This window comes from Helicoverpa zea, chromosome 31 (genome assembly GCF_022581195.2).
Source record: "Helicoverpa zea isolate HzStark_Cry1AcR chromosome 31, ilHelZeax1.1, whole genome shotgun sequence".
Classification (NCBI taxonomy): domain Eukaryota; kingdom Metazoa; phylum Arthropoda; class Insecta; order Lepidoptera; family Noctuidae; genus Helicoverpa; species Helicoverpa zea.
Genome location: NC_061482.1, coordinates 6876589 through 6888520, shown reverse-complemented (window position 1 = coordinate 6888520; position 11932 = coordinate 6876589). Strand labels below are relative to the sequence as shown.

The window sequence follows — 11932 nt, the reverse complement described above, 5'->3', positions numbered from 1 at the left end:
CTGTATTTTATTTTTTAATGTTGTGACTTTTTCAACGTCTTCATCTATTACTATCAAATTCTGTTAATCAAACCAACGTTATACAGAAATAATACTGCATTAAATGAAATCGCGAACTTTTAATGTATTGATTGCACGAATTGTAAATAGATCACAAATAAAGTTTCATATTGTTTTCTGCAATTTCTATCTTGTTTTATTACATGTCTTATTATCTACACTAATATTATAAAGCTGAAGAGTTTGTTTGTTTGAACGCGCTAATCTCAGGAACTACTGGTCCAATTTGAAAATTTCTTTCAGTGTTAGATAGCCCATTTATCGAGGAAGGCTGTAGGCTACTTTTTATCCCGGTACGGGAAGTAGTTCTCACGGGATGCGGGTAAAACTGCTGGCAGAAGCTAGTTAGTTATTAATAAAACAATACAGGTCCCCATAAGTTAGTACACATCTCTCATTGTTTGTATTGTTACACTAAACGGAGGCCTCTGGAATTTTTCGTTAGAGTGCTTGAAAAAGAACCCTCAGGACGTCCCAATTCCGTCTCGGTTACCGACTGATTAAAACAATTCTTTTTTTTTGTTTGAAAGGGCTTACTTCCCAAATAGTCATCCGATCCAGGATCTGATGATGGAATCACATCACGCAAGACATTCAGGTAATTTCTCAGAAGACACCACGAAACAGTAAAGTTTACATAAAAGTTTAGATCTGACCTAATGAAGACGACAGAGAGACAAAGGAACTCCTCTAATATCTCATCGATTTATAGCATTTCTCCCAAATAAAATACACATTCAATTTGTATTTATTTATTTCATTTAAATACATTTTACAATTGGTTACAAATTAGTACATAATTATTACAATTATTTTTTATACAGACCCTGTTTATGTTAGATACACATATTGGACTGTCCTTATATTTTGTTGTGATTATAATTTGGTTAAAAATATATATGTGTATAAATATACAATAATTTTTACTAATCCCATAAATTAATATAATTATAATGCAGTCCCTCTTAGCTCTCAAATCTAACATAAACAAAATCCATCGTCATTAAATTAATACAAAATAATAAATAAGTATGTTATCCACATTATTACAAAAGTAAACATGTCACAATGAAAGGTTAAAAAAATATTATAAATAATGCTGTTAGCATGAAATAAAACAGCGTAGAAATAAAATAAAGAGAGTGATAAACGGCGTAGAAGTAACACTAAATAGTGTTGTGGTAATAAGCGTGAGGCGTCGCGTTACGAGACGACGGAGGCGACTTCACCCGGGTGAAGTCAACACATTATAATAACATTCAAATATTTGGTCGATGGTGCGACGGGCGCCCACTCGCCGGACCGGCCATCGTCATAGTTTTTTCTAAAGCACATATTTATTATACACTACCTGAGATCAGTTATATTGAAAACTTAGTACTTTAATTTATTAGTATATTATATCGATTTCCATTAATTATTATAGTGTGATTTTATTAAATACGCTTCGCCGCTGCAAATTGTCAATTGTCATTAATTACTAAAAATGGTGATATGGAAAACTATTAGTAAAATACAGACTAAATAGCAAAATATGCGCGATACAATAAGCTCATATAGTCCTGGGAACAAATTGATCTGGAGTCTGACATAGAGTGGGCTTGGCCTTACTATGTCTAAATGCTTAAATTCGTTCGCTATCTAATATGCTACTTGAGTATATGATTCATAGTGATATATCGTTTAGGGTCTAAATTACATCAGACTGAAAGCTATCTCATGAACGCTCTCTATATGAATGGGTAAAGTTTAACATTTTACTGTAGGCCACCATTAGTTAAAGTAGCAATAATTCTATATTAGGATATATTGCAACTATTGGCATCTAACATTAATGTAGTGGTAACACAAATAGTTATTTAGTTGAATATTAATTAGTGATGATGTTGTTATAACGTAGTGGAGTAGGCGCGAGTGTCGGCGGCGGCGTGGGGCGCGGGGCTGCCTCAGCCGTACTCCTGACGCTGCAAGGCCACTGACACCTTGTAGAGGCTCTCCATCATGAAGGATAAGTTCTGCGACAGCTCGTGTACCGGTCGCGTAATTGCCACCATGTCTGTACACGGAGAAAAATGAGACAGTTAACTCATCGACCGGATTCGCAAAGTTACGCAATAGTTGAGTAATGTATACATTGTGTGGTTACCTGGCTGTGCCTGAGCGAGTCCCTTGCAGTATATGTGCAGTAACGTGGTGACGTCATCTTCTGGCAGTTCACCTCTCTCTAGGATGCGTTCAGCGTTGCGTTCGCGCACTAATGCCAGCGCCGCGCCCCACCTGTCGGGAAACACTCTTAGGTTACAAAAACATACTTAAATGATAAGTTATTCATGACTGAATACTGAAATGTCTATTTATTCAGTGTTATTAAAATAAACGTCTGATTTTTTTCGCAAGTGTTGAAATGTCTTTATTAGAGAAAAACATAAAATTTATAGTTATCAAATTTTTATGAATGATCTATGTACAAGTTTTGTTTAAAAAAATTAAGCGTTGCATATACCTATATGCGCAACGGTTTCTGTACTCATATTAAAAAGTTATATCAAGATTGTTTATATGTAGTTAAATGGCTACTTTAATGGAGTATATAAATAAGACGGTGTGTGACTGACTTCTGTCGCTGTATGAGATGCAGTAGCCGGGCGTCGTCATGCGGCGCGGGCGACAGCTCGGCCCACGCCTCGGCCGCGCTCGCTGCCAGCTGATTGCGAACTGCACATACCGCGCCGCTCATCTCCACGCCCTGTTACGAAAATGAAATCTTTATTTGTAAACATAGGTGGTTCAAAGTACATATATTGTTAGGCCATCTATGTCTTCCATTAAATTTATCATACAATTACTTTCATAGCACCACACTTTTATAATAATGCTAGATTGCGCCCGCATGGAATAGTTTCTTTGCGCAGTATATAGAAATCCAATGTATAACTTGTACGATAAATGTTTCCGCTACTTTCAATACCCGGATAACTGACAATAAATTACTTCTATTCGGTTGCAAGACATATTAGCATTGGGACGTAAATATGAGATCTCGGGCGAAATCAAATTAAATGAATATTGACGTGAATGTGGCAAGGCGGTTACACTTGCAAGGTTATCTCCAGTAATGACCACGACAAAAACGATCTTATATTATTTTAAACTAAATGTATATCTGTAATGAATCATTTACCTTGTTCTCCAAAGCGGCAGTGTACACAGCTACTATCATTTTGTTGTTGGTCTCCAACAGTAGAAGCAATTGGAAGATTAGACGATACAAGGATCGCGCCAGTTCGTCGCTTGCACCTCTTGAAAGTTCTAGAACCTGTTGGGAGAGTTTATATATTTTGATGATGTGTATATAAATGAGTAGAAGACTACGTCTGCTGAGAAGAAGACTATATAAATTGGTATTGGAAATTATATGTTTTCATAATAAGACAAAAAATCAAAATGTTCATTAAATCTGGCGCAAAAACTTCTATTACTGATATACTACTACTTTTTTTTGTTTTGTACAATTGATGCGGAATTGATCATTTCTTTCAATACAAGACACTTCCCTATTATATTGAAGTTGATAAACTAAGTTACATAAGGCGATGCGTTTATGTGAAAAAGATGTTACAGTTGTCGTAAAATTCCGCAGGTATACCATAACCCTTATAAGATCATTTGAGTACGCATTTAACTAAAGGTAAATAATTTTATTTTATTTACCCATATTGTATTTTTAATCTACCTTTTGAAATTAAAAGTTATCAAGATTACACCTTTAGTTGTGTGTCCGTTGTAGTATATTATTGGTTTCTGCGCAGCTACTCGCGCACAAAAAGTTTGGGAACAACTGTATAGTTACCTCAAGTGCATGCTCTCGTCGATCGAAGTACGTGTCAAGATGTTCGTGCATCTCGAGCGCTGCGAACCGGACGGCGTCCCGCACTCGGGCGCAGTCGGCGGCGGCGGGGCCGGCCCACAGAAGTGGGGGCTCCTCGCCCGCGCGCTCTAGGACTCCGCTCAACTCGCCTGCCAGGGCTCCGGCGCCCGCCGCAGCTCCGGAGCAGCATAGTGATACCGTTTTACATGTCACCTCCTGTACACATAGGAATGTATATTCATTTAATACCACATAGCAAAGTGATAAAACTAAAATGAAAAATTAATGATATGTACCTAATATTTTAAAAGTGGCAACATGATTTCGGATCTTGACATTACCAGTAACCTCGAATTTAAATCAAGGGCTATAAATGAACGTTAACAAGATAAATCAAGGTGACGTGCGATGAAAAGTCCTATTTATCCTATGATTATAGACTATTCAATCTATTTGGCATAATATTAGACAAGACGAGAGTGTGAGTGCCGAGTGAGTGAGAGAGTAACGTCTCGCCACCTGTGAACCGCGGGAGCATCACATTTGAACACAGGCTACAACCGTAGTATACCGTTACGTTATATAAGCAATTGACAGCCCGAAGAAATTACAGCATTTCTTGTACTGACAGACAGAAACTGTCAGCTACACCAAAAACGTCAGAACATACCTTCAACACCGTATGCAGTCTATGCACGAGTGCTAGCGGCGGCATTAGTGCGGCGTGTCGCAGCAACGCCGTCACCGACGCGCGCCACGCGTCACGCAGCACGGGCGTCACGCCCGGCACGGGTGTCACGTCGCCGCGGTCACCTGCGTTACAAGAATAAAAACATTATTATAGCCCTACATTTTGGTAATTATATTTTTTATGCTGACTATCCCATTCTTAACAAAACAAAACGCTTTAAGACAGTATCATTCGATTGTTGAAGCTGTTTTTCGAGATTTACTTTGTTGTAAAGTTTGAGGGTACTAATAACTTTTGAAAACAAATTACATTAACGGTGATATTCTAAAAAGTTATCAAACCACAAGTAATAAAACCAATAAAAATCAATAAAATGGATCAATCTTTTGCTTACTTTTCTTCTATATTTAAAATTAAATTACTTAATAAAGTATAAAATAATAATATGGAAATCAATAAAACTGTGTTACCATCAGGTTCTCCACTAGAGGCGCTGGAGAAGGAATGCGTGCGCGGACGCAGCACCATCTCGTGCGTGGCACCCGCGTCTCCCTCGCCCCTCGACCCGCTCGCGCCGTCGTCCCAACCACCTTCCTCATCCGATGAATCCTCGTGAACGTTCTAATAACACATCATAAAGAATCAATATACAATTAAAGTACGAAATCGATATGTGTGAGTAAAATACTGCTCGTATTTTCGTACATCGGAGACTACGTAAAATACCATGACGGTTTTGTGCCTCTTTCGGTCGTGTCGGATTGCCATCCCATCGGGCTATAAGAGTGAAGATATAAGTTTGTGCACCAGTGCCTGCACAAATGCTTGTGCACTTCTTATGTTAGAACAGCCAGGGTGGCCGATAATCGGCTGGGAGGACATTATCATAACTCGTATTTTACTAGCGACCGAAAAAGTATAACCATACTTTGAATTTTACGATATTACACGGTGACCTGGTCCCAGTTTTCTGAGACCTCAGAATATAGGTCACGAGCTCCCGGGCTGAGGACCTGGCTTCACGTATTGATGATCCATGACACACATAGCGAGCGCATTCGGCATTGACCTAACCAGTACGTCCTAGTTTCCTTGTATGACCTGAATTTCATGTTTCAATTTACTTTTGTACAAACGCTTGGCGATATTGGCAAATATTAAGTAACCAGTGGGATTTTAATAATCTACTATTTTTTCCATGGAGGCTTTAACATCATCTATCTTTATGAAAAGTTGTTATCGACCTAATTATACTCGTGCCACTGCAGAATGCATCCTAAGGCATACATAAGTATCAATGAAGGCATGTTGTATGACAGTTCAGTAAATCTTTAATCATTAACGGCCAGTTTCTTCATCAAAAGTTAAAGTTAAAGAAATGTCTAAAGTTAAAGTAACGGTCAAATTCGTTTTTTCAAGGCTAAAGTGACAGCAAAATTCATAGAAAAATTTAATTTAACCGTTACTTTTACTTTAGACATTACTTTGACTTTTACTTTGGCTTTAACTTTTGATGAAGAAACTGGCTGTTAGTCGAGTTTCCTATTAACTAGATAATATCGTTGGTAAATATGTTTTACTCACCGGTTTGCCAACAGGGGTGTCGGGTACCCGCGTCATCTGCGGCGGTGGGCTGCGTTCGATGCCAGCGATGTCGTCGCGTTCCTCGCTCGGCAGCCGTCGCCGGACACCCCAGTTGAAGTTGTCTGAGCTTTCACCCTGCCAAAGTAACATAAATGCATAAACATTCGAATAAACATCAAGAGTGATATAGAAAAGACCATAGAAGGGGATTCCACTACCAATTGATAGATTGGCAATGCATGACACACGTGGTATGAGGCCAAAAAAAAAAAATGTTTGCACCAAAACCCATACATGTGAAAGTCACTCAACTGATGTACTTCAGTTAAGGTTTCACTAAAATCACACTTAACTACCCAATCTATATACTATTCTATCAATGGAAAGGAATATTTAATATGAATTGTGGAGTTGGTTCTTACCTCGATACTTTCACTCTCGTACTCCAAGAAGTCGAAATCCTTGAAGACGCCGAAGTGGTCAGTGGGGGGCGCTCCGCCAGAAGGCTCATTGCCCGGAGTGCCAGAAACTTCTTCTAGAGAGGACGCCATTGAGGACTCGCGCTCCAACAACTCTGAACTTTGGCTGAATATCACCTGCAATCAGTGCGAGTTTAGACATTTTGTCACCTTGTACTTACGTACTATAATGTAACTGGCTTTCACGCGTTTCGGGAGTAGTAAAGTTATGATGCTACGATTGACTTTTAGGATAATGAGTGAATTGTCTTCGAACAAGTTGCGTTTTACCAAGTGGCGGATGCAGGTCGCTTCCAACAGGTATCTGTGGAGATCAAAGGGGGAGGCCTATGTTCAGCAGTGGACGTCCTATGGCTGAGATGATGATGATGATGATGAAGTGGCGGTATTTACTAACGTTCAAGTGATATAGTTGATTACATGAATATGTATAACATCTTGCTGACTGATTGGTCGATGCATACTGCTGTTCCTGCCGCTGAATCTCAAGCACGCCATTTTGAACAATATTTCCATAAATGACGTTACTGTGCTTCTAACGAAATGGCATTTATTACTCAACTGTACACTACTTATATCAAAGTTTCGAGCTGTAATGGTTGCTTATTGCAAATGTTCGAATTTGAAAGTGGCTTTTTCAAATACCGTTAAACTATCGATATAATGATGTAGGCATACTATATCTATGCTTTGTAGTGTTTAATAACTACTATTTAGCAATAATGAATTACTAGAGTTTGAACAGTTTTAAAATATTAGAGGTGTAAAAAAAAAATCTCAATTTATACTTAGTTACTCGACAATACGTGTTGAAACTCAACAGTGCCAATATGGTGCCTCTTATAATACTTATTTTCATTAAATTGAGGAAAACTATCTTTAGTAACAGCCGGTTGCATTAACAAGAAATTGTAGAAACATTTCTTATGCAACAGACTGTTATACACAACTACATAATATCTATTACGTATGCAGTGTTTAGTTTTTATCTGAAAAATAGTATTGATGGTGATCACACAATATAATATGTACAGTCCAATATTATCGAGGTTGTCTGTACAAAATGTGCTTAGAAATAACAATGCGATTCCTACACAGTGCGTTATCCTTCCATGTGTAATTAACTTTTATTCTATTTAACACGCTCATATTAGCTTCACTTGTAACTATGCATGTAAGAAAATTTTAGAATCTTAATTTCACCTACTTACTCGATTAGGATGAAATTTTACACAAGCTCTGAGTTCTGATGACAATAAATGACTACCGTGTTTTTAATTTTTTAAACTATTTTTTTCATAAAATGATGATTATAATAACTTAGGGTAAATGTTCAAGTGGAAGGATAAGCACCAGTGAGTATTTAGCAAACGAGCATGGACGTTACACATAGCACTTCACGCCGTGATCACAAGCAAAGCGAAGGTCAAGGCGCGTCAATGTATCGCGTTGCGCCTGCCGGTCCCCGACTAACACTAGTCGACAGAACCCGAGCACCTGTAGCGTGCAGTGTAAGCGTTGCGACATAATATACAATGTACAGACACCATCAACCTATCTTAATCTGTCAAATTCCTTCAATAGATTTTCAACCTTATCACCATAACAGAAGGTTAATGTTCGATTGGCAAAATTTGACAGATACAGGTAGGTTGACCAGCTGGCGTTTGTACGCGAGTTACCTTAGAACATAAAGTGGTAATTAAATCGTCCTAAACGCAGCGATGGATAGAAATATATTTATTAGTTGTGTTGGCTACTTGCAGCCACCGCTGGCCATCACAGTAGAACATCAGGCTGGCTTGCACCCGCTGCATTAGACGCTTTTATTATAAGTAAATTTTGAAGTAAATGGTCAGCCAATTAGTTATGGGTAGGGTCAGCAGTTCGGGTGTTTTGCCGTCCACCACCAATACTAATTTTGGATGTCTAATTTAATGGTAATATACATTATAGGTACAGTCACGTGTATAATTCAATGATGTAATAAATACTGAAGTCGGTAGAATTTATTTTCTCGGAAACTATCGATCAATTGCAGATAGGTACCAACTCTTAACCTAGTATATGTACAGTATATGAAATATTATCAATTTTATAAATAGAATCGATAGATCACGAGAATGTTATGTTCACCATTATTCGGTTTACACGCGTTAACATGAGACATTCTAAAGTGAACCTTATGTAGTGCACAATACGATCTGTTGTACTTACGGACGGGCTCTTGGGTAGACCAACGCGTTGGCCGCATGTCGTCAGCAGATTCACCAGGCACTCTCGGACACGACTCTGTTACATAACAAAAAGTATTTATTTTTATAGAAACACATTTAAAATGGATGGCTGTTATATAACGTCAAAATTTTACGTTAACCTTTTTGGTGAATGTAAGCAAATATCATACACTAGTTACGTAATAACAATCTTATGTGTTTAATTCTTTATACAACATGTAACTTAATTAACGCACATCCTGAAATTAGTTTGTTCAGAATCGTTTATTGAATCGATTTATATCATTTTTAATATAGGTAATTTTTTATCCCAAAAATAATTAAAACTACGGAAATTATTGTCATATTAACCCTGTACAGTCAAAACAAATTCTAATAGACCGTAACTCAAAGTAATAAGACTTCGTGTATTGTCGGCTTTTTCCGTAGTTTCGTTATGTTGTGTCGAGTCGAGCGGCGCGCGGCGCGATATTTGCGTGCGTAGTAGTATGACCAAAAGTTCTCCAAGAATTGGTATAAATAATTTAGTAAATAACAATGCATATACATATTTAATTAAAAATTCAGTGTATGTATTATGATTATAACATAATATTCTAATTAGGGTGTTTGAAGGTGTGCGTTAATTACGTTACATGTTATAGATTCAGGATATATAAGTTTTACACCCAAAATATCCAAAAATTTACGTTATTATTAAAGCCTCCTCAGACAAAAGTCAATCATACCTGTGACATCCAGGGCCTTTTCCAGCCCGAAGCCAGAGCGTCAGCGGGCGATAGAGAGAGCGAGCGTCGCGGCGAGGTCGCGCTCTGAGGCTGCGTCGTGTTGTTACCGCCGCCGATCTCGGGGCCTACCACGGTTGAGGCTGAACCCGATTGGGATGTCAACGAGCCTGATGGTAATGAATGTAGAAATTTACAAAAAAATATTTAAGAAAGAACATCCTTGGCAGTTGTTACGGGTAGTTAGAAGTCTGATACTAGTACCAAGGGGTATTGGGTTGCCCGGGTAACTGGATTGAGGAGGTCAGATAGGCAGTCTCTCCTTATACAACACTAGGTATTCCAGCTGCATCCGGTGAGACTGGAAGCTAACCCCTTTGTTAGATTTAAGAAATTATTTAAGTCAATTAAAGTTAACTAGAGAGGTACGCAATGTCACCGGACAGTGACAAAACAACTCTTTTCAAGTTGTATAGGTACCGGAAAGAGTTATCATTGGATTGTCTATTGATTTATATAAAACAAAGTTAAGTATAAATTATAGCTGGACTGTGAAGAAAAGTATGTAAGTTTTGCTCTGCTTGACTAGAGAAAATAAATCTTTGTAATTTACTTAGTTATACAGCTACAGCTACAGATTTCCAAAACGTGTACAAACAGTGTTTCAATATCCCAACGCAATAAAGTAACTGCGTCGCAGATATTACTTTTGAGTCGTAACCTAGAAAGCTTTGGTGCATTGTCCTCCCCTCGCGTCGAACAACCCCCGTTCAGTCCCTCAACTGGCCGGGCATAACCGCAGTGCCCTCCGCAACCCGCGGGGGGTACCACTGCAGTTCCCCCCGCAACCCGCAGACCCTTACCGCATCGACCCTAGATACTGCGCATTTTCGGGACCAAGGACGAATGAGTCGGGATAACGGGGGACCACCTACCACCTAACTCATACTACTTGTGTCATGAGGACTGTACGATAGTAGAAAGAGAGACTGTTCCCGTTTATCAGTGCGCTAATCGGGGCTTTTGTTTTTGTGTGCGTGCGGCGATGCATACATACTTTATCGCACACATACAAGATGGCCGCTGTTGTTTGAATATAACATACTGTTCTCTCTTTCGACTATGACTATTTATCAGGAATAGGATATCCCCTCTCTTTCTAGTGGTCAACTCACCCTTGTCGGGAGTGGCGCTCGATGCGTTAGACAGGGAGCTAGGCCCCGTAGCGGGCTGGCTTCCCGCTTTAGGGAGATACTTCCGACCAATGACAGGCGTTTGTGAAAGGTCGAAGGTGAAGTCCATAGTCCGCCCCGGCAGTTCCTGGAAACAAAGAATTTAATGAATCCTCGGAACTAACAATCAAACAAATATTGCTGCATATAACAAGAAAATTATAATGAAATTGTATACAAACCTTCTTGCCATGTAATTCCGTGTCGAGGATCGAGGAAGCATGGTTGTCCCAGTATGGAGGTACCACGAGGGTTGAACACCGAGTCACCACCAGCTTCAATATCTTCATAGCCTCTTTATAATTATTACTATCTTGGACCTGTGGCAAACACAAATTAAACACTAAGACTGTGAAAATAAAGTTTAAATTTGATTGCAGTAAAAATACATTGAAGGTTCAAACTGGACTGCCTATATGTTTCAAATATTGGTTAATAGGTATTCACTTTAAAACTGAATAGGTAAATTGTTTTTGGTAGATAATATTTGTAACAAACAGTGAGTTGATTGCGACTTCATGTTTGTAGTAACAGAAGCCTAAAGGGTTCCGAGAATTTCAATACTGCAATTACACCGCGCTTGCCGTACAGCAAATACCAATGAAAATGATTCAGCCAGTGCACTGCAGAGTGCAGAATAAATTTACTTTCCATTTCTACATTTCATTTTTATTTATTTACTAATTGCTTTTCTCGGTTTCATCAATTTGTACAAACATTGGAAATATCTTATTCCTTTTTCGCTGTTTTTCCCGTGATGACTTTTCCATCCATATCCAATTAAAAAAAAAAACCATTTCAATATTCTCTCTAATTGACCGTAGATAACTTTCACGAATTTTATTCATTCGTCCATTGCTCGGTAGAGTAACTCAGCCGGGTTGTAAAACAAAAAAAATACGAAATCATTTTGATGAAAACTTCACGCAGATTTCTTTATTATGGTTTTATACTAGCGATTCGCACGGCTTCGCACGGGATAAAAGTTTCTCCCCACTATTTATTGGATGTTATTATACATATATAAACCTTCCTCTTCAATCACTCTTTAAAATA

At 38.4% G+C, this 11932-nt stretch overlaps 1 protein-coding gene across 5 annotated transcripts in view; it reads right to left on the bottom strand.

Moving 5' to 3' along the window:
- Positions 1-796: 796 nt before the first annotated feature.
- LOC124644853 (protein furry) overlaps positions 797-11932 on the bottom strand; it is a 71121-nt gene continuing 59985 nt past the window's right edge. For all 5 annotated transcript variants that reach the window (XM_047184464.1, XM_047184466.1, XM_047184465.1 and 2 more), the window contains 13 exons: positions 11059-11196; positions 10820-10964; positions 9648-9814; positions 8900-8974; positions 6626-6799; positions 6204-6338; positions 5090-5240; positions 4599-4741; positions 3911-4144; positions 3242-3376; positions 2676-2806; positions 2207-2337; positions 797-2116 (listed from right to left, as the gene is read on the bottom strand). In XM_047184464.1, the coding sequence (XP_047040420.1) occupies positions 2007-2116; positions 2207-2337; positions 2676-2806; positions 3242-3376; positions 3911-4144; positions 4599-4741; positions 5090-5240; positions 6204-6338; positions 6626-6799; positions 8900-8974; positions 9648-9814; positions 10820-10964; positions 11059-11196 (1869 nt within the window). In that variant the 3' untranslated portion in view covers positions 797-2006. The remainder of the gene's footprint in view (positions 2117-2206; positions 2338-2675; positions 2807-3241; positions 3377-3910; positions 4145-4598; positions 4742-5089; positions 5241-6203; positions 6339-6625; positions 6800-8899; positions 8975-9647; positions 9815-10819; positions 10965-11058; positions 11197-11932) is intronic.